The sequence below is a fragment of the Peromyscus maniculatus genome, chromosome 1 (assembly GCF_049852395.1).
Source record: "Peromyscus maniculatus bairdii isolate BWxNUB_F1_BW_parent chromosome 1, HU_Pman_BW_mat_3.1, whole genome shotgun sequence".
NCBI lineage: Eukaryota > Metazoa > Chordata > Mammalia > Rodentia > Cricetidae > Peromyscus > Peromyscus maniculatus.
The window spans coordinates 151,475,111-151,502,899 of NC_134852.1; the positions used below are offsets into that span (position 1 = coordinate 151,475,111).

Here is a 27,789-nt window from a genome sequence, read left to right on the forward strand (position 1 = left end):
TCTTACACTTAAACTCAGCCCATTTCTATTAATCTATACCTTGCCACGTGGCTCGTGGCTTACCGGTAACTTACATCTTGCTCCTCATCAAGGCGGCTGGCAGCATCTCCTGACTCAGCCTTCTTCCACCCAGCATTCTCCTCTCTCTTGTCCCGCCTACACTATCCTTCCTGCTTGGCTACTGGCCAATCAGCATTTTATTTATCAATCAATCATAGCAACATATATTCACAGCATACAGGACACCCCACAGCAGGGTCTCCCTCCCTAATTTATGCTTTGTCAGTTTGAACAATAGCAGGGAGGCTGATGATAGGCCCACAAAAGGATCACAACTTTTAGGCAAGCATGTTCTTATCAGGCTGGTCTGTAGACTGGGGTTCCTACTGCCAGAGAATAAGCCCACCACGGCCTTTCTTTTAAGCTGCCAGAATTTTGTTTCAATTCAGGAGGGTGAAGAAGATACCAGAAGTTTGCCATCTTTTTTGTTTGTCTTTGTTTTTGTTTTTTAAATAATTTATTTAAGTTTATCTTATTTGCATTGGTGTGAAGATGTCAGATCCCCTGGAATTGGAGTTACAGACAGTTGTGAGCTGCCATGTGGGTGCTGGGAATTGAACTCAGGTCCTCTGGATGAGCAGCCAGTGCTCTTAACCTCTGAGCCATCTCTCCAACCCCTTGTCTTTGTTTTTTTTTGTTTCTTTACTTTTTTGGGGTTTTGTTTGTTTGTTTTTGAGACAGGGTTTCTCTGTGTAGCCTTGGCTGTCCTGAAACTCACTCTGTAGATCAGGCTGGCCTTGAACTCACAGAGATACACCTGCCTCTGCCTCTGGATTATTGGCATTAAAGGCATGTGCCACCATTCCGCTGCTGAAATTTGCCACCTCAATGTTTATTTGTAGGTTCTCTTCCTACCTGTCTACCTATCAGGGACTGTAACTCCTAGTCCCACAGAAGGATGACCATGAACTTCCTGATCTACCCACCTCCACTTCAAAGTTTTAGGATTTCGGGCCTGTGGCACCACATGCCAACACAACTGATAAAACTGAAAAAGAACCTACATACTCATACAAGTTTAGTAACCCATTCTCTACTCAATGGCAGAAATGTATTTTCAGCAACTACCTGTGTTCTTTTCAACTTTCTAACATGACTCATTCAGTTAATTTAAAGCAGTAATAAATGATAGATAGATAGATAGATAGATAGATAGATAGATAGATAGATAGACAGATAGATAGGTGATTAATTTAAAAAACTTTAAGGAATTGAGACTAAGTCTCACTGTACTGTAGCCTTGGCTGATCTGGAGCTCACTATGTAGACCAGATTATCTTCAAACACATACAGATCTTCTTCCTGCCTCTGTTTCCTGAGTAGCTGGGATTAAAGCCAGTTGCCACCACGTCTGGCTAAAATTTTAATTTTTTAAAAATGTGTGTAGGTGTTTTGCCCGCACCACCAGTGTGCAGTGCATGCGAGGTCACAAGAGGGCGTTGGGTTTACTGGAACTGAAGTTACAATAGATTGTGAGCTGCCATGTGGGTGTGAACTGAACCCAGTCCTCTAAAAGTGCAGCCAGTGTTCTTAACTGCTAAGCCATCTCTCCAGCACACCCACCCACTTTTTAGAACAAGGTTTGTCTGTGTAACCCAGGGTGGCCTTGAATTGGTGCAATCGTCCTGCCTCAGCCTCTCCGGTGCTTAGTTCGTTTGCTAGGGCCACCACAACAGCTTAAGCTGGTTCTCTTTGCGTCCCCAGACACCTGTCTTCAGAACTCTCTCAACACCAACCACTGCCACACGCTAGAACAGTCTCCCAGCAAGGCGGAGCACGCGGCCGGTCTCCTAGCAACCGGACAGCGTCCCTCCCCGGGTAGCTGCTCAGGACCCGGGCCGCCAGCGCCCAGCATGCCCTGCGGCTCGGCGCGCACTACGCGTCCCACAATGCTTCACGGCCCCGCCCCACTCCCGCGGAGACCCCGCCGGGCGGCAGCGCGACCCCTGCCCGCCGCCCGCAGCTTGGCGGGCTGCGCAGGCCGGGCGCCATGCGGAAGGGCGAGCGCAGAGGCGCCGGAGGCCCGGAGTCCGGGTCTCCGCTGCTCGAGGGCCGCCGCAGCACCGAGTCCGAGGTCTACGACGATGGCACCAACACCTTCTTTTGGTGAGGGGCTCCCCGCGTCCGGGTCCGGGCTTGGGACAGGCGGTTTGGGTTGGAGTCGGGGACCGTCAAGGCCAGGATCAGTCGGGGGAGCGGCGCACCGGGGCTCAGAGGCCGGCAAGCCGGTGGAACACCCCCCTCCCGCCCCCGTGGTCGTCTGCGTGTGAGATGGCGAGTGTTTTTCGGGTCGGGGGAGCCCCGGAATGAGCTCTGGAAGGCCTCGCCACCACACATTAGTAACATGCAGGCTTCCCCTCCGTTGGACAGTTAGCGTCCCCTTCTCCTCCCCGGTGGCATTGCCCTGAACTGGCCTGATGGGTATGGCATGTCTGTGTGTTAGGTTTTGCTCATTGCTACCTTTTTCAGTGACTCTGGCCTGCACAGCTCAGCCCCTGACAAGTTTTGGAGTCGGGCTGCCTCCTCTGCCTTTAGTGGAGTGAGTGCCTAGGAATTGCAGGTGCTTTGCTCCTTTAAAGGGCCATGTCACCGCCCTGGCTGACCAGCCAAATGCGTGATCCCATGACCTTGGACTAACCCTTCACCTTTCCTCATTTGTGAGAAACGACAAAACTCATACACCAGAGAGCATGCTTCATGAGAGGAATGGTTTTGCCGTGTGTGTGTGTGTGTGTGTGTGTGTGTGTGTGTGTGTGTGTTTCGAGACAGGGTTTTTCTGTTGTGATAGTTCTTGCTGTCTGAGAACTATCTGTAGATAGTTCTCTGTAGACCAGGCTGGCCTTGAACTCATAGAGATCCACCTGCCTCTGCCTCCTGAGTACTGGGATTAAAGGCGTGCGCCATCATTGCCCAGAAGCCTTACCAGTCTACTTCAGATGGCTAAGTTTCCACCCACCTATGCAATACTGGGTGGGTCCTGTAGATAAGTGGGACCCAAGTGCAGGGAGACAAATGTATACCCACTGGGGATGCTAAGTGGAAGTAGCTTTGAGAGAACAGCAGTAACAGTGCTGAGAGCACATTTAATCAGTGAGAGAAGCCTGGCCGAAAGTGATTGGATAATTCAGACGGTGCCATTACACAGATAGGATTCTCCGAGGGACTCTGGCTTGTATCTCGGGCTTGCAAGAGGGAGTGGTAGCTGAGGCTCTGGTGAGATAGAGTTGAAGTAGCAGGAAAGTGGGTGGGTGTAGGAGATAGCTTTGCTTCTTATATTAGTAGCACTTTCTCCAGGTTATGGACAGCTCTTCTGCAAGGGGGTCCAACCAGTACTTCTTTTCAATATGATGCCCTCTGGTGACTGTAAAAATGTTAGAAGGGAAGGAAGCAATCCCAGCACTCGGGAGGCAGAGGCAGGTGAATCTCTGTGAGTTTGAGGCTAGCCTGGTCTACAGAGTGAGTTCTGGGACAGCCAGAACTACATAGCGAAACCCGGGGTGGGGGAGAGAAAGCAGGGGGCACCTGAAGTTGTGAGTAGGGGCCAGGGCTAGTGCCAATGGACTTCTGACCTTTGAGGTCCTTTGGACATGGAAATGACCCAGAAGAAGTCAGGCTGTCCTGAGCCCATAGCTGACCTCAGGACTGACCCCATACCTCGTCCTGCTTGACAGGACACGTGGTTTCTAATCCCATGACTGACCCCGTACCATCTCCTTCACATCCTGCCTGACAGGACAAAGGACCCTTTTCCCTTTCAGGGAAATGATTCCTGTAAAATCCCTGGCCCACACCTGCTTTTTGTTTTTATAAACTCTGTCTTGCCTTCAGGGCCAAGAGTTCTTTGTGGCAGGAGCCTACTTTTGGTCCCCTGCTTAAATAAAGGGCTCTAATTGGCCTTATATTCATGATAGACTATACATTACTCAGGTGGATAGTTCAACATCATTCTCTGTCAGGCAGCCCCCACCATGCCTCTTCGGCAGGAGGGAGGCACCACCCTCCCCCGGTATCGTTGATGGCCACTGGAGAGAGAATCCTGGAGTGGGCAGCTGGCTTGCCTTTCTTGTTTTATATTCACTTATTCATCCAGTCATTCTTCAGTGTGTATTTTGGAGACCTCTACTGAGTGCCGTTACTATCTTAGGGGATGTGTCAGGAAACTAAACAAGAGCTCAGACTCTAGCACAGTCCTGGAGCTTTGTTTAAAATTTTATTTTGTGTGTCCTGATGTTCTGTCTGTATCTGTACCATGTATGTGTGCAGTGTCCCTGGAGGCCAGAAGAGGATCTAATAGTTAGTACTTGGGACTAATAGTTCCAGACTGATGAGGTGCTGTATGGGTGTTAAGGATCCAATCTGGATCCTCTGGAAGAGTGGCTGGTGTTTTTTTTTTTTTTTCTTTCTTTCGTTTGTTTGTTTATTTTTTGAGACAGGATTTCTTTGTGTAACAGTCCTGACTATCCTAGAACTCACTTTGTACACTAGACTGGCCTTGAACTCACTGAGATCCACCTGCCTCTGCCTCTCGAGTGCTGGGATTAAAGGCATGCGCCACCACCGCCCGGCACAGCTAGTGTTTTTAACCTCAGGGCCATCTCTCCAGACCCCCAGTGTCACTTTCTAACCTACTCCCACCAGCATGGAATCTGTGACAATTTGAAAATTGGTAGTCTATGCTTGAATCTTAAAGCTTGGGCCCTCTCGTGAGCCTTCTAAGTGAGTTGAGGCAGATATCACCAGTGCATCCTCAATAGTTCTGTATTTCTGCAGCTTCAGGTGTGTGTAGATAATCACTGTGGACTAGGGCTTGCCGAGGTTTGCCCACATCCAGCAAACATGATTTGACAACTCATACCTGTTTAACTATCAGATCAGCAGGCCAGGAAGGCCAGTGTAACAGGCTAGGAGCCTCTTGCAGACCTGGGGCAAGCCTTCTCCCTTTCTTGGCAACACCCTCATGTTTCCCTGGTTGGTTCTGGCAGGGCTGCCTTCCTACCCACTCAGCATGAGGAGCATGGTCATCTCTAGGGAGGAACAACAACTGGGTATTTTCCACTCATAGCAAGGAACCAGTTTGTCCTCGTGCTTGCCCCATGCAATGACTGAAGTCCCAAGATTTACATAGGTCAGCTCTCATCCTGGGTCTAGTCATGGGACCCAGACCATCCCAGTGTCTGCCCACACGACGGGGGAGGAAGCTCACCATTGCACAAAGCTGACATTCTGGAAGGGAAAAGATGACCTGCCTTTGGAATCTGTTGCGCGCGTGTGCGTGTGCGTGTGCGTGTGTGCGTGCGTGCGTGCGTGCGTGCGTGTGTGTGTGTTGAGCGATACATTCTGAAGTCTACCTGCTGTGAGTTTGTCTGGCTGATGCCCTTGCCTCTGGATCCCCCTTCCTGCTGCTTCACTTTTCCCAGGTCAGGGGAGGCCAGGTACTTGGTAACTATGTGAACGATAGGGCAAACAGTTATTCCTGGTATATTTAAGAGAAGTTAGAGATAGTACTCCCGGCCAGGCGGAGGTGGCCCACACTTTTAATCCCAGCACTTGGGAGGCAGAGGCAGGTGGATCTCTGTGAGTTGGAGGCCAGCTTGGTCTACAGAGTGAGTTCCAGGACAGCCAGGGCTACATAGAGAAGCCTGTCTTGAAAAACAAAGAGAGAGAGAGAGAGAGAGAGAGAGAGAGAGAGAGAGAGAGAGAGAGAGAGAGAGAGAGAGAGAGAGAAGAAAAAAGCCAAGGATGTCCTCAGCTTACTGGCTGCTTCAAAAACTATGAGAAGATCAGTGTACTAGTAAAAAATAACAGTAAAGTAACCAAGGAGCTGAAGTAATTTTTAAGTTCTAGGGGAAAGAGCTGGGGACTGTCCCTCAGTGGTAGAGTGCTTGTCTGGCACATGAAAGGCCGTAGGCTCACTCCTCAGAACTAGAGGGAAAATGGGGAAACCTTCCATGTGTGACTTGTGTTAGTTATGTGATCCTGTCTACCTGTGCTGTAGGCAGTGCACTCCAACCCCTCTGGTACCCATGGGAATGGTCAGTCAGCTCGGGAGTGCAGGTCAGACCCTCTCCTGTGCTGGGTGAGTAGGTATCAGGAGTACTGGGTAACCCTCTCTCTGCTCTGACACTACCCGTGTGTTTTGGATTCAGGCGTGCCCACACCTTAACTGTGCTGTTCATCCTCACCTGTGCACTGGGTTATGTGACTCTCCTGGAGGAAACACCTCAGGATACAGCCTACAACACCAAGAGGTAACTAACTGCTTATGTGCGGAGGGTGTGGTGCTCTGTGGTGCTCTGGCCAGCCCAGGATCTGAATTCTCCTTGTCCGTCAAAGTGACAAGCTTCTGCACCTTCCCTTGGAACTGTGGAGTAGTTCTTGCCCAGGACCCTACCTACTTTTAAGTAATAGGGATGTTTTGCAGCAGCCTTCAGGGTGGTTCCCCCTAGCTGTGTGCTTCTATGGTGGTGTTGATGCCAGCACTTTCTAAATATTTAAACAAACTGCATAAGAGGCCAGGTGGACATTCAATGACCACCTGTGACCATGCTTCTCAAGGTTCTCCAGAGCAGCAGGTCACAAGCACTGTTCTGAGGCCAGTCCCTAGCATACAGAGTACTGACAGGCTTTCCTATTGCTCCTCTAATTCTCTAGCCTGCGAATCTGCCCTGGAATGCTGCCTGGCAAGGCAGGTCCTTCTTGCTCTGGGAGGGCTAGAGAGGAGACCAGAGAGGATTTAGTAGGGCAGAGGCACAGGGAGATGTCAGAAGTCTATTAATAAGATTTCAGTGCACCTTAGTTGCTTGCCCTCCAGACTTTCGGAACCTCCATGGTCCTGACACTTGTAGGTCAAAATTTTGTTTTTGGAAAATGGAAGTCTTAGTACTTTGCTATAAGAATTGAATGGGGTAATAGTGACTATGGTGTGAACATGTGGATGTAGTCATTCCCTAGTCCCCAATCTCTGTGGGTCTTGTGAGAGTGACATCACACCGAACAGCTCACCATCAATGTGGTAGACTCTAGGACATAAGGATACCCAGCCTGTCTGGGATGTAGAACCTTTGTAATGGAGCTTATGCCCTTGGGTACAGCTGGATTCTTATGGTAAAACACTGCCATCAGGCTGCTGGACCCACAGGCTCCCATCTGCCTTTCTTGGGCAATACAGGTACCTTCTCTCTAGCTGGTTTTCCAGCTATTCCTGGCCCATTTTCTGTGAGTTTTCTTTACTGTTTAGTAACTTCCGACTCACAGTCAGCCTCTTAGGAGTTTCCTTATGTTTTCTGAGCTTGAGATGGCTTGATTCCAGGCCCACCAGCCCTTCTCTAGTCCATCATGTCTGGCTGGGCCTATACTGGCACTTCCTGCTCATTCTCATCTACAGGCCTGCCTGTTTCTCCCCTCTTTCTTGGAAAGGCTTCCATCACACACTTAAGTCCCAGGCTAGGCCTGTAAGCTCAACATGCTCTTAAGGAGATGAGCTAATACTGAGAGAAGAACTTGTGCTTCCTGGGCCACTAGGTAGGGTCTGTTTTGCCCTTCCTTGTCCTGGTCCTGGCAGAGGGACCATCTGCACATACTAGCCCCTAGGGTATGGAGGCTGTAGACTCTTGTTTGAGCCTATATCTGCTCAGAGGGAATTTTCAAATAGAACTGGTCTTAGCTAGGTATGATTGTTCATACATGTAAGCCTAGCACTTGGGAAACAAGAGGCAGAAGGATCAGGAGTTCAAGGTCAATCTCGGCTACATGGTGAGTTCAAGACTAGCCTGGGCTATGTGAGACTGTATCGAAAAACAACCAAAAGACATGGTGGCACATACCTTTCTGGCACTGGGAAGCAGAACAGGCAGATCTCTATGAGTTTGAAGCTAGCCTGGTGTCCATAGAGAGTTCCTGGACAGCTGTTGCTACATAGTGAGGCCCTCTCTCAAAAACAAAACAAAACTGGGTCTGAGTATGTTGGATTTCTCTGAATTCATGTCTGTGTACTTGGGCATGGAGGGTCAGCAGCATTCTGCAAGGCTAGTAAGAAGTCCAGAGATGGGACATGGTTACATCTCAGAAGGTGTTCTCCATGGGCTGAATGTATGGCGGGGGCCTAGAATTTAATCCTTAGCATCACACCCTGTACCCCCCAAAAGGTTTCTCTATACGAGAAGTAAAATTAGCTCAAGATGCCCAGCTCTGAGGTCACTGGAAAAGAGTTGTCTCAAGGAAGAGCAGGAACATGCAAAGGTGTCTGGAATGGTCACCAAGCACCTGCCAGAGCAGTTACAGAGCTGTTGTCCACCCAATGTGTTGGTCCTGTTGTCAGTACTAGATGACCCAGACCCTGGAGAGTCCAAGAGCTCAGCCCCAAGCATAAGGAGGGTGGCACTGGACCTGTGTGGATGAGGCCACTCTTCCTCCAGCACTGACCTCAGGGGAGCTGCCTCACTGCTCCTCAGGGGACACTAGACACTCATTCCTCATGTTCTTTGTCTGCCTCCTTCGTCTTTAAGAGCATGAAAGAACTGACCTTTCTGGCCTGTAATTCTTTTGATAGAGCCTGGAATCTGTATTTTCTCCTCCCTGGGAATATGTGGGAGTTTTCTTATGCTCTTAGGGTAGGCTTCATGTGTAAAACATAATTTTCATTACATTTGTTTTATTTGTGTATATGTAGATGTGTGTTCACGTGTATACAATGCATGCGTGCACAAGTGTCAGAGGACAATCTATAGGAGTTAATTTTCTCCTTCTAGCATGCACATCCCAGGGATTGAACTCAAATTGTCATAGTGACAACCATATTACCTGCTGAGCCATGTCACCAGCCTTATAGAAAATATTTTATAATTTTTGTGGTGTTGTGGATGGAACTCAGACACTCACATATACCAAGCAAGCACTCTTGCTTGCTCAGAGACACAACCCCAAGACTTGCTTACTTTTCATTTAAACAAATATTTTTATTTATGTGAATTATGTATTGGGATAGGTGAGTGTTCTCAGAGGCCAGAAGAGGGTGTCGAATCCCCTGGAGCTATAGACAGCTGTAGTTGCCTTATGGGTGCTGGAATCTGAATCTGGGTTCTCTGTAAGAGCAGCTTATGCTCTTAACTGAGCTGTCTCTCCAGTTCCCCAAGATTTATTTATTTATTCATATTTTCTTATAATTTATTTATTTTATTTTATATGCATTGGTATTTTTGCCTTCGTATATGTCTGTGGGAGGGTGTCAGATCCCTTGGAACTGGAGTCACAGACAGTTGTGAACTGACATGTGGGTGCTGGGAATCGAACCCAGGTCCTCTGGAAGAGCAATCAGTGCTCTTAACCACTGAGCCATCTCTCCAAACCCCTTCCCCCCAGCATTTATTTTTAGCATTTTTCTTTTTTGTTTGTCAAGACAGGGTTTCTCTGTGTAGTCTTGGATGTCCTGGAGCTTGCTCTGTAGACCAGGCTAGCCTCAAACTCAGAAATCTGTCTGCCTCTGCCTCCAAGTGCTGGGATTAAAGGTGTACGCCCAGCTATTTTTAATTTTTTTCTAAAGATTTATTTAATTTTTTATGTGTATATATATGTGCCTGTGTGAGTTAATGTGTACTCTGTGCATATAAGTGCCCACAGATATCAGAGACATTGGATCCTTTGTAACTGGAGTTACAGGCAGTTACAGTGAGTCTTCTGATTCTGATGCTAAAAACTGAACCCAGGTCCTCTATAAGAGTAGCCAATGTGCCGGGCGGTGGTGGCGCACGCCTTTAATCCCAGCACTCGGGAGGCAGAGCCAGGCGGATCTCTGTGAGTTCGAGGCCAGCCTGGGCTACCAAGTGAGCTCCAGGAAAGGCACAAAGCTACACAGAGAAACCCTGTCTCGAGAAAAAAAAAAAAAAAAAGAGTAGCCAATGCTCTTAAGTACTGTGCCATCTCTCCAGCCCCTTTTGGGAAGTCATTAATTTCAACTTGTGTATCATTGTTTTTGAGATATGGGAGGAGGGGGTGGTCACTGTATTGCCAGTCTGGGCTTGAGTTTTGGATTTTGTGTGTGTGTGTGTGTGTGTGTGTGTGTGTGTGTGTGTGTGTGTGTGTGTTTTCAGGCAGAGCTCTGGCTGTCCTGGAATTCACTTTTTATGTGGATCAGGCTGATGTGGAACTCACAGAGATCCATTCGCCTCTGCCTCCCAAGTGTTGGGATTAAAGGTGTGCTTTACCACACCCAGCTACCAGTCTGTTCTTGATCCAGGGCTCAAGTAATCCTTTTATGTCAGCCTCCTGAAGAGCCAGGACTCCAGGCACAGACCACTGTTTATTTTTTTCTTCTCAAATCAACCTTATTGGCATTTGTATATATATATATATACATTTTTTTTTTTTTTTTTTGAGACAGGGTTTCTCTGAGTAACAGTCCTGGCTGTCCTGGAACTCACAGAGATTCACCTGCCTCTGCCTGCTAAGTGCTGGGATTAAAGGCATGCACCACCACCATGGCCTATAATTTAATGCATTTCTAATAAAGTTACAACTTGGTAAGTTGAGGTACATACATACACCTGTGTGCCTGCTGCTGGCCCAGGAGTGGCGTTGCTGTGTTACTCTTCTGTGTCTGGCTTCTTCTCCACGACAGTGGATGTGTGTCTTTGTGGACTATCGGACTGTTGTGCTGTGCCACACAGATGCTCATGATTGATCATCTGCATGTGGCACTTAAGGCTCTCTCACCTCAGTTGGTGAAGTGTCCATTCCATCTACAATTTAAAAAGTTGTACAAAATTAAAGGCCAGGCGTAATGGCACACACCTGTAATCTCAGAACTCAGGAGTTTGAAGCAGGAGAACCCTAAGTTCAAGGCCAGTCTGGGCTACATAGCAAGAACCTGCCTCTTTTCTCAAAAAACAAAACAAACCCCACCCCCCACATTTTTAAAAGGGCAAACACAATTAAAATCTGTTGATACACACATGTACTCCCAGCTGCTTGGGAGCCTGAGGTGGGGATTGCTTGAACCCAGCCTGGACAGCATGAGAAGTCTGTTCTCTAGAAAGTAAGGTAAGGGGGCTGGAGAGATGGCTTAGCGGTTAAGGGCACTGGCTGCTCTTCCAGAGGTTTTGAGTTTAATTCCCAGCAACCACATGGTGGCTCACAACCATCTATAATGAGATCTGGCGCCCTCTTCTGGCCTGTAGGCACACATGCAGACAGAACACTGTATACATAATAAATAAATAAATAAATAAATAAATAAATAATAAATAAATAAATAAATAAATAAATAAATCTTTAAAAAGAAAGAAAGTAAGGTAAGGACCTGAGTAAAAGACCTGGACTTCAGGAAAGACACAAAGCTACACAGAAAAACACTTGTCTCGAAAAACCAAAAAAAGAAAGAAAGAAGAAAGAAAAAAAAAAGACGTGGACAGAAGGTACGGAAGGCTGGAGAGACGGCTCAGCTGTTGAGGGTGCATACTGTTCTTGCTTGTGGGGAACCAAGATCAGTTCTCAGTACCCATCTCCAGCTCTAGGAGCTCTAACACCGTCCTGCACCTGCACTTATGTGCAAATTCCCACATACATGTGCACACATACATTTAATTAAAAGGAATAAAAATAAAGCACTCGGGAGGCAGAGGCAGGTGGATCTCTGTAAATTTGAGGCCAGCCTAGTCTACAAAATGAGAAGGGCTGCTAAAAAGAGAAATCCTGTCTCAAAAAAAACAAATAAATAAAGAAATCTTGGAGGGGGAAAGGCCTGAACTGAACAGATAACCTTACCAAGGAGGAAGCAGAGGGAAACAGCATATGAATGAGCAGCACTTGACATCACAGGGCATCTCAGACCTGCAGGAGGACTGAAATGTAAAAACTGATAAGGATGTGAAACAACAGTGGCTCATTCATTACTAACAGGGATGCAGAGCGACCTGTCCACATTGGAAAGAAACTTAGGGAACTAATATCTCTTTCTTAATTTTATGTGTGTGTGTGTGTGTGTGTGTGTTGTGTCTGTGCACCATTTTTGTGTCTAGTGCTCATGACAGATCTGGAACTGAAGTTAAAGATGGTTGTAAGCTATCTTGTGGGTGCTGGAAATCAAACCAGGGCAAGCATCCAGAGCTCTTAACCACTGAGCCATCTCTCCAGCTCCACTGTGTTCACATGTGGTCCAGCATCAAGCTTCTAAGGGTGAGATCAATAGTAGAGCATTAGAGCATTTGTTGAGGCTCTGAGTTCCATTCCAAGTGACACACACACACACACACACACACACACACACACACACACACACACAAACTATCTTAGATGGCGATGGTGACTAGGACCCTAAGAAGGAAGGCGTATGGACAAGAGAATCAATTTATAGATGCACTGAGACGCCTGAAGTGCCAGGAGCTGAAATCTTTAAGAACAGAGGCAGAGACGCTGCAAGAGCTCATGTACTGGCTGACAGCTGAGCCCATGGGTACCTGTATAGTTGCTGCTGCTGTGCCTTTGATGTGCCTTTGTGACAGATGCCAGAAACCAGTAGAGTTTTTATGTCACCAAGGACAAAAGTCAGAGCTGTCCCCACTGGGAGACATCAGAGACAAACTCAGGTTTAGCTCAATACGGAGCTAACAGGTGGTTACAAGTAGTATATGTTATCTATAACACTTCAGCTTCCCGTGTCCACCAGCCTCGTCTCTGAGGGTTCAACCCAACTTTGAAAACATTTGAAAGGGGACTGGAGAGATGGCTAAGTGGGCAAGAGCACTGGCTCCTCTCCCGAAGAACCCAGATTCATTTCAGCATCTACATGGTAGCTCACAACTCCAGTTCTAATTCCTTCTTCTGGGCTCTGTAGACACTGCATACATGTGGTACAGACATTCATGCAGGCCAAACACCCATGCACATAAAAATAAATAACTTTGTTTCTTTTGTTTTGTTTTTCAAGACAGGGTTTTTCTGTGTAGCCTTGGCTGTCCTGGGACTCATTCTGTTGACCAGGCTGGTCTTGAACTCAGAGTGCCTCCCAGTGCTGGAATCAAAGGCATGCACCACCATACCTTGTTGCTGGCTGCTCAGTTTTGACTAAGGCCATTGATGTCAAATGACCTAAGAACACTGCAGGCTTTTCTGAGTTTCAGACACAACAGGAACCTCTAGGCCCATTGTGGGCCTTTTCTGCCTCAGTCCTGGCCTTAAAATGACTCCATGGAGTCTGGGTCTCTCACTGCAGAACTAGAAGCCAAGATCTGGTGCTGGGTGTACTTGTTGCCACTAGGGTAAGGCTAGCTTTAGGCTCTGAGTTCAGAGAATGGCATGCACTTGCCTTCACCAACCTATATCCACACATACAATTACCCTGATATCTGTTGGTTTTAGGATCCTCCAGATATAATGAAATGTGCGGACACTCAAATCCTTTACATGCAGTGCTCTCAGTGTATAGCACATAAATCTCCCATTTACTAAAATCATCTCTAAACTGCATATACTAGCTAATAAAATGTGGCTGCTACATACAGAGCTGATTCAGTGCGTGATGGACAATGACAAGGAAAAAGTCTATACATGTTCAGTGTAGATGTGGTTTATTTTCAGATATTTTCTTTTTGTGGAGATAGAGGGAATAGGTTTTGAGACAGAGTTTCTTTCTTTGTGTAGCCTTGGCTGTCCTGGAACTTGCTCTGTAGACCAGGCTGCCCTTGAACTCACAGAGATCTGCCTGCCTCTATATCTCAGGTGCTGGGATTAAAGGTGTGTGCCAAAACAAAAAATGTTTTCTTTTTTAAAAAAAAAATTGTAGTGGTGTATCTTTAGTACCAGCACTCAGAAGCAGAGGCAGAGGCAGGTGGATCTCTCTGAGTTTCAAGCCAGCCTGATCTACAGAACGAGTTCCAGGACAGCCAAGGCTACACATAGAAACCTTATCTCTGGAAAAAAAGAAAACAAAACACTGAGCAACAAAATCGGTAAAGTGATGTTGGACTATTACACAAAGCATGAAATCTCATATACAGGAGTCCATAGTGAGATATGTGATTAAATCATTAAACAGGAGCAAGAGGCATAGTTCCCATGCAGAAAAATCGCACGTGGACGGGCTCTACCTGAGGAAGCTTTAAGCCCTGCACCTTTCCTGCTCCTTCCCCAGAGCTCATCAAGGGGGTGGAGGATTGCTCTGTAGAGAATAGCTGTGCTCAGGGTCAGCATCAGAACCCTAAGAACAGATCAGGTAGATAGTGGGGCCTATAGTTGGTGACCAAGGGGTGTTTGACCCCTGGGCCTTCCTCCCCAAGCCTACAGCCATATTCTTACTGTGAGGAAAGCAGCAGGGGAGTCTTCAGACAGGCTGAGCGTCCTGCTTCCAGCTGGATCACCAAAACCAGACTGTCACCACCTGAGGATGTGACTGTCACCACTACAGCGATGTGAAGACCCATCATCATTTCTCAAGGGCTTTATGAGGGCTAATCATCCTGTGTCCGAGTGGATGAGTGGTGACACTGTAAATGACGTGAGAAGCCTAACCCAAGGACATCTGAGAGGGGAAGTGAATCTTTGTGCATCAGCCGAGTAGCTGCCAGACTGAGTGTGGGCTGTTGCTCACACCTGATCCTGCATGCCAGGGACTGGCTAAGATGGGTGTCCTCTGGGGTCCCTGCTGCCTCCCACCTCTGCCTGGAAGAAGCTTGCGCACACTGAGGGGCTGTTTGTTCTTTATTTGCAGAGGTATTGTGGCCAGTATTTTGGTTTTCTTATGTTTTGGAGTCACACAAGCCAAAGACGGGCCATTTTCCAGACCTCATCCAGGTAACTCGCCATTTCTTTCTCCGTGTGTGCTACGTAGCCCTTCTGTTCTGAGCAGCTGCTGTGTCTGTGCTGCTGGATGTGAATGTCCTGTCCCCGCTCCTCCTGTGGCTGCCACCTGCATGGCAGGGTAGCTGACTAGACTTCCTCCACTTGTTCCTCAACTGTTCTATGGCTCTCTCACCTTCTTCCTGCAAGACCAGGGTGCCCTAGGATCATAGGAGGGCTGGAGACCTAGGGTCCTGTTGGGTGCTGTCTCCATCACCCCTTCTCCAAGTTCTGACAGATCCCTGGCATCAAACTGCCCCGTGTGAACCTCAGCTGGAGGTCACAGGCCACCACCCACTTTTCTCCTCAGTTGGCCAGAGCTCAGACTAGGAGACCCCTGAGGCTACAATTTGGTTGATGGGACTCAAGGACCTCATCATATGTTTAGAAACATGTTTCTTTTCTGTCTCAATGGGAGTATAAACTGGAAATACAGAAACTATTTTTTAGGCATTTTAAAAAATAAACACTTAAATTTGGATGTGTTGTGTATATTTATTTATTTACCTATTTTTAAGAGTCTCACTATTACTCAGGCTATTCTCCAATTTCTGGATTCAAGGAATTTCCTTGCCTCCTTTCCTTAAAACTAGGACCACAAGTGAGTGCTACACACTACTGATTTCCTAGGTTTTGATTGTGGTTTTTTTGGTTTTTGTTTTTAAAGATTTATTTATTTATTATGTATACAGTGTTCTGTTTGTATGTATGTCTGCACACCAGAAAAGGGCACCAGATCTCATTACAGATGGTTGTGAGCCACCATGTGGTTGCTGGGAATTGAACTCGGGACCTCTGGAAGAGCAGCCAGTGCTCTTACCCTCTGAGCCACCTCTCCAGCCCCTTTTGTTGTTTCTGTATTGTTCTGTAAATTAGGCAGTCTTGAGATTTTGCCCATATTGTCTCTGTGTACTTATCTGATTGTGTAGCAAACCACTGTAGGAGCAGAGATAAGGAATTATCCCTGAGCTTGTTAGCCTTCAAGATGGGGCATGTCTACCAAGAGTAAGTCAGTTCTGAGCTGGGAACAAGACAAGACTCCCCTGTGGCTCAGAAGGTCTGAGCTGGGCCCTTCAGGGATCCCGAGGCTGTGTGGTCTGTGACTGCTGATAGTTTACTGAGTCGCCTCAGAGTCTTAGTGAGCTTCCCCCTCTGAGCCTAGCCAGCCTTGCCTCAGTAGTAGGGTTTGGAGCAGAGCCCCAGAAAAGCAAAATAATTAAAAAAGTGCCCAATTTGCTTTGTTTCTCCTTTGACAGGTTTAATTGTGATCTTTTCAGATGGCACTTCTGAAATAAGTCTCTCCTAATGATGGCTTGAGCTCTACCACAGTGGGAAAATCAACAGCACCTATAGAATTTTATTTGGAGCTGACATTCTCTGTTTTGTAATTGAATTATGATTATTACACACACATATATTTGGTTTTCCCTGGAAAGGAAGGATGCTCAGTTTTAGGTGTTAATGTTGTACACATTTCTTTGTTAAAATAAAACTACATGTGTACAGGGGGGTGGGACTGAATGCTAAGTGCTTGTCCTGTGTTTGGAAGAAGAGGGCTATAAGCCCATCCGGGAAGGCGTACTTCCTCCCTCTTGGATGCCGCATCTCAGTGAACATGACAGATGGGACCAGGCTGGACACTGGAAGTGTCTCTAAGACACTCTAGTCTGGGGGCACAAGCCCTCTACCCTGGCAAGCTCAAGTCACCGTGTCTGGAAGGGTTTAGAGCTTCCAGAGGCTCCCACTGGACTCTGAGCCAAGTGACTATTGAGCTAGCTCCCAGTACTTGTATGTTGGTCTTCTCCCTCTTGTTTTTTTGACAGGATCTCACTGTGTAGCCCTGGCTGCCCAGAACTCACCCTGTAGAGCAGTCGGGTCTTCAGCTTAGTATCTACCTGTCTCTTTCCCAAGTGCTGAGATTAAAGGCCTGTGTTACTATGCCCAGGAGTCCTCTCCCTCTTAACGCGCATGCTCACCTGTGCGTTACTTTGAGCACTCTGCTCTGCCTTCTCTCGCTCCACTGTAGTTGCTTTGCATAAGCTCCAGGCTTCTTCACCATTCCTTGTCTTGCTTACGCAGGAAGTCTGTCCTCAGCCATCTCCCCGCTCCCCCCTCACTCTTGGTTAATATACTGAGCATGGAACCGTCAGAGCCGCCAGTCAAAAGGCATGTGATGCCACTAAGTGAGACATCAACAAGTGGAACATCGGGAGGGACAGCTCAAATGTGTTCCACTCTAGGGAGGGTTTCCTGCAGGGCTCTGCCCTCGACCCTACCTCCTGGTCTGCACTCAGGAGGACCCAGTCAGGCTGCCTCAGCTAGGACCATTATTTGCCTGGCCTCATTAGAGCAGCAAAAGGAGGTTTCAGCTGACCTGTCTGGGGAGTTGCTTTATTTGGAAACTTTAATTGGCTGTGATTCCAAGTGAACACCTTGAAATAGGTCCTGGTTCTTTTGAGACAGCCTCCCCCCTTGGTTTAATGTTTTTGTTTTTGTCTGTGTGCAGTGCTAGGAGCTGAACCCTGGGCCTCGTGCTTGCTAGACAAGTGTGCCACCCCTGAGCTACCACCCCAGCTCCCTTCCTAGTTCTTTTATCTGTGGCTGTGTCCAGAGCTAGGGTTCAGATGTCATCCCCAGCACTGCTAAACTGCCTGTGTTCCTTCCCCACATTTTATATTTGGGTGGACAGGGGACACTGGCATCAAACCCACCAGAGATTAGAAGGTTGAGAGGGGGTGTGTGGAGGCAGCCGGATATTTAGGGATGGGCCTAAAGGAGGCAAGGATTCAGGTGGTTCAGCTTCTGATTTGGGCTCTTCCTTAAAAAGAACATGGGAAAGACAGGAAACAGCAATAGTGAAGAGATGGTGTCAGCCTCAGAATTGAGGACATAAGATAGATGTTCCTGTTGGACTGGGCGGTGGTGGCGCACGCCTTTAATCCCAGCACTCGGGAGGCAGAGGCAGGCAGATCTCTGAGTTCAAGGCCAGCCTGGTCTAAAAAGTGAGTTCCTGGACAGCCAGGGCTGTTACACAGAGAAACCTTGTCTTGGAAAACTAAAAAGAAAAGAAAAAGAAAAAAATGTTCCTGTTGGAATGTGTGGCTTTAGGTATCTGGCTCTTCTTTTAAGCCCCCACCCCAACCCCACCCATTACACCAACTCCGGTGGTGTCGGTCACCCTGCCGCCCTCAGCTGCCGTTGCACCTCTAGAGTTGGTGAAGGTTTTCACACAGGCTCTTCCCCCACTTGATCAAGTGGGAAGCACAGGCCTAACCTCCATCTGTATCCGAGAGTGACATGAGCAAATCCATTAAGAGCTTCCCGTCATGTTCCCATCTGGCTTGGTCATTCTCAACCAAATAGATAGGTCACACACTCTGAATGCATGGAGCCTCCCTGGCTCTTCAGTACCATGGTGGTGTTGAGGGCGGAGGGTATTTGAATATCAGAAGTCTGCTGATACGGTTTGTGTTAAAACACCTTCCTAAATGAAGAAGACTAAAACTTTATACTTATTCATGATTAAAAACTGAACATACTAGAATTACAAGGTTCTCATCCCTGAAAAAGGTGTCCAGCAGAACCTGGTGCAGGTCAGCCACATGAGGAGTAGATAAAAGAGCAGGATGCAGTCATCACCTCTTCTACCCAACATTATAGGCCTCTGAACCTCTGGGAAGGCAAAATGAAACCAACTCCTCAGGTCTGGAGCAGAGGAAACATTTCAGAGAGAAGATCTCTGTGTAAACTTATTTAGGCCATGCTTATAAAAATTCTATGAAGGACACCTGAGCACTGCCCCCCCTCCCCCCGCACCCCGAAAAATACTGTCTGTGATCAAGAACCTCCTGCGGCCGGGTGGGGCCAGAGCCCCAGAGCAGAGCCCTGACATTGCTGTTGTCTTGTTGTAGCTTACTGGCGGTTTTGGCTGTGTGTTAGTGTGGTCTACGAGTTGTTTCTCATCTTCATCCTCTTCCAGGTAAGCGGTTTTCCTTGGTTGATAAAATAGGAATAGATAACAGAGGAGGATTGACTTGTCAGTCCCCAGAGTCCTGGCAAGAAGCCACCAGGCAGGACCAGCATAGGTAGCTACAAACTGTCTCACTCCAGGAGGGCCCTCAGGGAGGACTGTCTTATGTAGGTGCCCGCAGAGGCTGCTGCCGTGTCTGTGTGCGAGCAGGGACAGACGTAGAGAAACAGCTCATCTGATTTCAAGACAGGAAATGTGCAGGTTTGCCCCTGGCCTGTAGCTGAGCAGCTGCAGCTTTAGGAACTTTGGCCTACCTGGGACCCACAGAGCTGGTGGGGCTGGCAGCTCACCAGGGGGTGGAGTGGGGATGGAGTGTCACACTGTGTTCACTGATGGTTCACTCACTGAACTCTGAGCTTCATGGGTGAGCGGCTGGGTTTGTTACTGTGCCATCTGTGGGAGTCACTGAGGGCCGAGTCCCTGTGCATGTACAAAGATCGTAGCAGGGCCCAGAATAGTTCTGTCTCTAGAAAACTCACCCAAATCCCTTGATAGACTCTTCTGCCCTGCAGTCACCTGCCGTCTGTCAAGACCTGTCTCAGAACAGCCCATGTGAACCATGTGAGCTTGTCATACCTCTGAGGTCCACCCAGCTCTATCATCGGCACAGTGCCTCTTCTTGTGGCCAAGGGACATACAGGATGGCATTCTGCCCACTCAGCCGACCTGAGAGGCATTTGGTTTCCCATTTGGAGCTGTTATGAATCAAGCTGCTTTCAACACTCCGATCAGGCCTTGTATGGACACAGATTTCCATTTCTGTCCTAGACAGGCCAGAGTGGTCTCACTGGTCACATCACACATGCGCCTTCAGCGGTTTGAGGACCTGTCAGGCTGGTTTCCAGCATGGCTCTGCCATCTTGCATCCCACCAGCACTGACTTAGAATCCCTGCTGCTCTATACCCTTTCCTCCAGTTCTGTTGTGTGAGTGCTCAGACTGTAATTGCTGCTGGTGAATGGAATTATATCCTAATGGGTATAAGGGGGCGTTTCCTGGTTTTGTCTTTTTCCTAGGAGCCAGGGGTCCACTTGAAAACACCACAGCACACCTAGGTTCACATCTTCTGGGCTCCTCTGGGCTATGTAGTTCTCAGGCTGACCTTGCTTCTCATGGGCTGGCAGCTCTGCAGAGGCTGGTGGGTGTCTGGTTGGTCAGGTGGTAATGCAGTCTTCCACACTTTGTTCTTCTCTTTCAAGATTGCCCTGTGGGCTGATCTACATTTCCAAACGAGTGATAGACTCACTTTCCGGCCATGTAAAAGCCCATGAGATTTCTTTTTCTTTCTTTGCAGTGCTGGGGATGGAACCCAGGCCTCCTGCATGCTAGGCAAGCGCTCTCCTACTGAGCCACACCCAGCCCTAGCAGGTGAGATGGTGACAGGGTTGCATTGTCAGTGTAGAATACTGCCATCACAGCGTCATAAGTCTTGCGATCCACGGACACGGGATGTCTTTCCATTTATTTAGGTCCTTAATTTCTTCCTACTGTGTTTTAGTTTCCATACTGTAAGTTTTGTACTTCCTTCGTTAAACTATTCCCAAGTATTTTACTCATTCTGATGCTTTTCTTAAGTGGAATTGTCTTCTCAGGTTTGTTTTGGATTGCTTGTTAATAGTGTGTAGAAATACAGTTTATTTTCATGTCGATTCGTGCCCTGTGGCCTTGCTGAACTTATTAGCTCCTGTACTTCTGTAGGATTTGCTGTTTTCTAGTTCGTGCCATCTGCCTTTTTCCTAGGGCTCTGTTCCTTTCCTGAAGGATGGAGGACGGTCTTAAGGGACTGCAGTCTGGGAACTGGGTTTGCTGATCAGGTGCCCCAGTCCTCGGCTACAGAAGCAGCTCCATTTGTGTTGGCCATGTGTGTGACACTTCTTTGCTGTCTGGTGCCTTCTGTTTCCTACTCCTGCCTCCTCCCCTAGCTGGGCCTCCAGCAATGTATCGGGTACAAGCATGGACCTCCTTAACCGGTGCTTGATCTTAGAGGACTATCTAGCCCGTCTGTCCTGAGTGTGCTGGGAGCTCTGACTTTTCCCAGAAGCCTTCACCAAGTGGAAGCAGTTCAGTTGTAGCTAGTTGACTGTTTTTATTATTAGATTTTAGGATATTAGATTTTGTCAAATGCATTTCCTGCGTTGAGATTGTTATGTGAGTTTTTCTTTATTGATGATGGTATTTATATTAATTTTTTTAAAACAATATTTATTATATATAGAGTGTTCTGCCTGCATGTATGCCTGCACACCAGAAGAGGGCACCAGATCTCATTGCAGATGGTTGTGAGCCACCATGTGCTTGCTGGGAATCGAACTCAGGACTTATGGAAAAGCAACTAGTGCTCTTAACCTCTGAGCCATCTCCTGAGCCTTATATTGATTAATTTTTAAAATGTGGTTCACTTGGGGTATCCTGTTCTGCTTTGTTTTTGAGACAGGGTCTTGTTGTGTAGCCCAGGCTGGCCCCGAGCTTGCAGTAGTCCTCCTGTTTCTACTAACCGAGTGCTTTGGTCAGAGGTGTGCACTGCCATACTTGGCATGACTTTTTTACCGGCACTTATGATGCATTCCTGAGATGCAGTGGTAGTGTATGACCCTGTCTGTAGTCAGGATTCAGCCTCGTATTTTGCCTAGGATCTTTGCATATATATTCAAGAGACACATGTCTTTGACTTCCTGGAATTGTTTTTTCTGGCTTTGGCATCAGAGTGTCTGATGTGTTTGTTAGGATTTGATTGGGATTAAGGTATATGTCACCTATCTGTCCATGGGCCTTCTGCTCGCCCGGTAAGACTGGCCTTGATTGTGGATGTGCAACCTCTCAGTGTCCCTCCATACGGTGCCTATTTCTGTCTGCTCTCTTTCTTTTTCTTTTTTCTTTTCTTTTTCTTTTTTTTTTTTTTTTTTTTGGTTTTTCGAGACAGGGTTTCTCTGTGTAGCTTTGCGCCTCTCCTGGTAGCCCAGGCTGGCCTCGATCACAGAGATCTGCCTGCCTCTGCCTCCCGAGTGCTGGGATTAAAGACGTGCGCCACCACCGCCGGCTCTGTCTGCTCTCTAGAAGGAAGTTGCTGTGTGCTATCCATGTGGGAGGAGGAGCCAGGATTTGAGCTCCACTACCTCAGAGTTGTGTGTCTGTGTTATTGGAGTTCCTCTTAAGGAAAGGCCGACTCTTTTCCACCATGTCCTAAGTATCTAATAATTTGTTGGGATTAGTGTGACTCAAAGTTACTTTGTTTCAGGTTGTAACCAAATACTCTTTTACATTTCTCACTGGAGTTCTTTAGGCCATTGGCAGCTTTCATTTAGTTTCTATCTTGTTTGACACACTCCCGTCTTTAAGGGCTCTGGGTTTTTTGTTTGTTGAAGCCCTTCCTGACTCATACCATAGGATGTTCCAATTGTATGCACCCCCTACGTGAGACCTGGACTCAGCCTTTTCCCATGGCCCTGTTCCTTTCCTGAAGGATGGAGGAGATTCTTAAGAGACTGCAGTCTGGGAACTGGGTTTGCTGGCCAGGTGTCCCAGCCCTTGGCTACAGAAGCAGCTCTATTTGTGTTGGCCTGTGTGTAAAACATGACTGTGGGCATAGCAGTTTAGTGCTCTCTGAAGGTCCTTCTGCAGTCTGGCTACTTCCCACTTGCTCACCTGCCCTCTACAAGAATGCCATGGGGTCAGAGGGTCTCTGCCTGTTGATCAGGGAGCAGGGGTTTTGTACCTAGCGACAGGTACCCCTTGATTCTAAACTTCTGCCAAGCCCAGAACTTGCCTTTTCTGACTTCATTTGAGGCCTCAGGACCTTAGCTGGAGGTAGTTTCAAGAACATTCCTGCCTCAACGTTTCCTCAAGTCTTGATAGTTTTCAGGACACGTGGCATTAGCAAGATGGCCATCTGTGGAGTCTGCACCAGGAACAGGTGAACCCTGACCTTCCGATCAGGGGCTAGACTCACAGCTGCTCCTGTCTGGTGTCTTTTCACTTCCACCTCCTCTGTGGACCTCGGCTGTATCATTGAGTCTGTGGGCCTTTGAGCCTCCTTTTGTCCTAGCTTGTGCTTTCCTCTAGGAGCCCTCCTCCTCTGCGTCCAAAAGTGCTTCCTCCACTGAGGGGACAGAACTCTGATCAGCTGCTGCGTATCTGAAAAGATGGGGTTGTGCCTGGCAGAGTGGCCTTGGCATGGCCCTGGACTGTGTGGAAGGGCAGCAGTGTAGGCTGCCTCTTCTGGATAGGGACCTCGTCCTGTATCCCCTGGGAGAGTGTTGTGGGGGGCTGCCTGGCATTTGTGCCTTGATGGCTCCCTGGGACTCAAGGCACCCCCAGGTCTCCAGCCCTAGCTGGAGTGGAAGGGCCGTGCTGACCCAGACAGATCACACCGCAGACTGCTCCATCCGGGCTGCCCTGCTAAGGCTGACCACACTAACGGCTCTGCTTTGCAGACAGTCCAGGATGGCCGACAGTTTCTCAAGTATGTGGACCCCAGGCTGGGAGTCCCCTTGCCAGAGAGGGACTACGGGGGCAACTGCCTCATCTATGATGCCGACAACAAGACTGACCCCTTCCACAACATCTGGGTAGGGTGTTCTCCTCCCCTGCAGGACTGCCCCCTCCTGCTTCTCCACACTGCTCCTTCAGGACAGTGTGGTGTGGCTCTGCACATGGGGTCCAGGCCCATGGCCCTGTTCATGTTAGATGAGGATCAGGCATCCTGCTCTCTGCTACCGGCATGGTCATCTGAAGGTGTCCACATAACAACATACTTGCCAGACTCTGACTTGGCATCAGCCCGAAGGGGGGAGGGGGAAGGCAATGACCCTGGGCCTCTGCACAGCATGAGGTTGTATGGTCCCTGGAAACTTGCCCAAGATACCACAGGGGAGGAGACTGCCTGAGGGAGGGAGGGGCCGCCTGAGGTGGGAGCTGTGCCTCAGGGTCCCATCCTTGTTACCCACAGGACAAGCTGGATGGCTTTGTTCCTGCGCACTTCATTGGCTGGTATCTGAAGGTAGGGTGACCTAGCTGACCTGGCACCCTGGTTCTCTCTAGTCGCCCTTCCTCCATGTTCCAGGCCACTTGGGGCCACAGTTGACCCGAGTGGTAGGTGGGTGAGCCCTGGTACGGAAGCACTGCCATCCTGCCAGTGTGTGTACAATCCTGGAAGTTTCCAGGCTTCTCGGTAGAACGCAAGTGCTGTGCTGACCCTGCTGCTCAGATCTGTGCCCTGTCCCCAGCACTACTGCCCTTAGGAAGGGACGGGGAGATGGCAGGGCAGGGGGCCAGGTGCTGCCCACCAGTTAACAGCACACACCTTGAACCAGGCCTCCTGGCAGAGCTCAGTGCCAAACCTCTGGGCCCCTCCATGTTAACCAACACTCTTAAAGTTGCCCATCTAGTACACATACCAGGGACCCCCCACCCCTGGCTGGAGGCAGGAAGCAGGGGTAGTTTGTTTGAAGGGCAATCTGTAGGGGTGAATGGCAAAGGCTGACGGGGTGCTTTCTGGCACCTCACAGACCCTCATGATCCGTGACTGGTGGATGTGCATGATCATCAGCGTGATGTTCGAGTTCCTGGAGTATAGCCTGGAGCACCAGCTGCCCAACTTCAGCGAGTGCTGGTGGGACCATGTAGGTGCAGCGGGCAAGGCTGCGCAGCCTGGGGGCGGGGCTGTCGTCCCAGGCCCCGAGGCTAACACCTCTCCTTTCCCGACCCAGTGGATCATGGACGTGCTCATCTGCAACGGGCTGGGCATCTACTGTGGCATGAAGACCCTCGAGTGGCTGTCCTTGAAGACATATAAGTGGCAGGGCCTCTGGAACATTCCAACCTACAAGTACATCTTGGGCGTTGTAGAGGGAACCACAGAGCTTTGGGCCCCCAAGCACAGGGCCTTGCTGCTCAGGAGGGTGGCAGGCAAGATGGTCTTTGTCGTCCAGACATTAGAGTGGTGGAGTCAACTGTTTCTCCTCCATCTGGCCCCTGGCCTGTTTCTCTCAAGAGGCCGTGGGTATGTTCAGTCACCTCTCATACAGCCCAGGTTAGCCACAGATTTGCTGTGTCATTTAGGGTGACTCTTGCCCCCATCTCCCAACTCCTGGGAGGACTAGTGTGTATCCCTATACCCAGTTTCTCTGCTACTTAGGAGATTTTAAAAAAAAGAAATGATACCAGAAATGATGGCATACACTGATAGATTTCACTGCTTCAGGGAGCTGATGCAGGAGAATTCTTTGAGCACAAAAGTTTGAGGCTAGTGTAGGCGGTCCAGTGAGACTTTGTCTCTAAACCAAGAAAAAGTGGGGGCTGAGAATGTAGCTCAGCTCAGTAGAGTGCTTACCTACCATACTCAAAGCCCCAAAACCACATAAACCAAATGCGCTGTAATCCCAGCACTTGGGTGGTAAAGGCAGATCAGGAGTTCACAGTCATCCCCAGGTATATAGTAAAGTTGAGGCTAGCCTTAGCTACATGAAACCTAGTTTCAAAAAATAAAACTAAAAGTTAGCCAGGTACACTGGCACACACCTTTAATCCCAGGAAGGCAGGAAGATTTCTATGAATTGGAATCCAGCCTAGTCTATATAGTAAGACCTTGTCTCAACAACAAAGGTGAGGTGCACGACTTTAATCCCAGCACTCAGGAGGCAGAGGCAGATAGGTAGTTCTCTCTGAGTTTGAGGCCAGCCTGGTCTACATAGCAAGTTCCAGGACAGCCAGTGCTACATAACAGACCCTGTCTCAAATAAATAAATTAATTAAATAAAATAAAAGTAAAAAAGCTGGAGAAGCTAGGCAAGACAGTCCCAGCACCGAAAAGGTAGAGGACAAGAGGATTGAGACTCTGGTCCCAGGCACCACAAAAGAGAAACAAACTGGGGGACAATAAGGAATGAGGTTCCCCTCCTGTCTGTGTGCCTCGGGCATGGGAATAGCCCCCTGAGTAGCTGTGGGATTTTGGACAGGACGGAGCCTGTGTCTGCTGAGGGCAGTATGCAATGGCTCTCGAGCTCTGGCAATAGCTCCATGACCTGACCGTTGTCCTCAGGCTCCTGGCTTTCTGGTTCCCAGGGGCAAGATGAAGAGGATTGCCTTTCAGTTCACGCCCTACAGCTGGGTACGCTTTGAGTGGAAGCCAGCCTCCAGCCTGCACCGCTGGCTGGCCGTGTGTGGCATCATCTTGGTGGTAAGTCCCAGTAGCCTGGTGACTGTGTATCCACACACCATCAATGGTTACTTCTCAAACTGACGACTGACCTTCTCCCATTCCCCAGTTCCTGCTAGCAGAGCTGAACACATTCTACCTGAAGTTTGTGCTATGGATGCCCCCTGAACACTACCTGGTCCTCCTGCGGCTGGTCTTCTTCGTGAACGTGGGTGGTGTGGCCATGCGTGAGATCTATGACTTCATGGATGAACTGTGAGGGCCGCCCATAAGGCCTAGGGTGTGGGAGGCAGGAGCCTGGGAGCCCCAAGGGCATTTGGGGTGCTGAGCAAGCCAGGCAGCTGCTGCCTCTCTGCAGGAAGCCCCACAGGAAGCTGGGCCAGCAGGCCTGGCTGGTGGCAGCCATCACAGTCACAGAGCTGCTCATCGTGGTGAAGTATGACCCGCACACACTCACCCTGTCACTGCCCTTCTACATCTCCCAGTGCTGGACTCTTGGCTCCATCCTGGTGCTTACGTGGACTGTCTGGCGCTTCTTCCTGCGGTGAGTGGGGATGGGACCCCCGGCCATCAGGCTTCACTGTGAGTGGAGTCTGTCCTCCATCCATTCCCCACCCTTGTCTTGTGGCTCTACTTGTCCCTGTACTCTCTTTGAGTCTCTGTGGCTCTGCCTGGTAGGTCCAGGTTCTTGAGGTTCAAGGTAGCCTGCCTTGCCTGTAGCTGGCACTCCAGCTTAACCTCTACTCAGCCATCCCCAGAACTGTAGCAGGTGTAACCTCTTGCAGAGCAAAGTATCCAGGTGTCATGGGCCATGTGCTGGGGGCTGCTGCAAGGACAGGGGCTAAGGTGGCTCTGCTGCCCCACAGGGACATCACCATGAGATACAAGGAGACCCGGCGACAGAAGCAGCAGAGTCACCAGGGCAGAGCCGTCAACAATGGGGATGGGCACCCAGGGCCGGATGATGACGTGCTAGGGACTGGGACTGCAGAGGAAGAGGGGGCCATCAATGACGACAGTGTACCTGCTGCAAAGGAGGGGGCCTCAGCCGCCTCATGATCCTCCCCCTCTTCTCTGGCCTTGTGCCATAGGACTGTCCCATTTCTCCCATTCTTATGCTCCCTGCATCAGAGGAGGTGGGGGGCCCCACCCCACTTTACCAGGGGCACCTGAGTGTACATGTTTGTGTGCAGGTAGGTGTGTGCACATATTGGCTCCTGACACTTCTCCAGGGCTGTGAGCCTGGAGCTTGCTCTAGAGCAAGGGTCCTGCCCTGTCCTGGTCAGCCAAGGCCCTGGCCCATGGTTTCCCTTGTGCTCAGTCTCAGCACAAGCCAGGAGAGGCATCTCAGCACTCTCTCTCTACCCTCTGTGGGGTAGGCAGAAGCCCCGTGAGACCCTGTGGCCCCACCCAGCTTGCAGCAGCAGAAGTGAAGGATGTCACACCACCAAGATGGCTACAAAGTGGTGGGTCTGGAGTCAGTGCTGAGCCGTTGGTTTCCTTTGGAGCCTTCCTGTAACGGACTCTAAGCTGAAGGGTGTGTCCATGGAGGGAGGTCGCCAGATTGGTCCCTTGAGGGGTATCAAGTCAGAGAGTCCAACTTGGAGACCTGTACCCCAGGTGCTAGGGCTTGTTGTCACCATGGCTCCCCGAGTTTATAGCTGTACTCTTGAGCAAACGGAACAAATAAAGTGATGACGAAGGCGCACAGCCTCTGGCTG

At 49.1% G+C, this 27,789-nt stretch overlaps 1 protein-coding gene across 3 annotated transcripts; it reads left to right on the forward strand.

The window, feature by feature from the left end:
* The first annotated feature begins 1,941 nt into the window (after positions 1-1,941).
* On the forward strand, positions 1,942-27,774 carry Ptdss2 (phosphatidylserine synthase 2). 3 transcript variants are annotated; one of them, XM_006977199.3, is made up of 12 exons: positions 1,945-2,166; positions 6,207-6,308; positions 14,759-14,841; positions 18,798-18,865; positions 23,346-23,480; positions 23,861-23,911; positions 24,420-24,533; positions 24,621-24,739; positions 25,975-26,089; positions 26,178-26,323; positions 26,427-26,612; positions 26,935-27,774. In XM_006977199.3, the coding sequence occupies exons 1-12, from the start codon at positions 2,051-2,053 to the stop codon at positions 27,125-27,127; spliced, it is 1,428 nt and encodes a 475-aa protein (XP_006977261.2). In that variant the 5' UTR covers positions 1,945-2,050; the 3' UTR covers positions 27,128-27,774. The 3 variants fall into 3 exon arrangements, with proteins under 3 accessions (XP_076411169.1, XP_006977261.2, XP_076411162.1); XM_076555047.1 differs by lacking the exon at positions 14,759-14,841 and having other exon boundaries at positions 1,983-2,166; XM_076555054.1 differs by lacking the exons at positions 23,861-23,911; positions 24,420-24,533; positions 24,621-24,739; ... (2 more) ...; positions 26,427-26,612; positions 26,935-27,774 and adding an exon at positions 20,210-20,283 and having other exon boundaries at positions 1,942-2,166; positions 23,346-23,481.
* Positions 27,775-27,789: the final 15 nt, after the last annotated feature.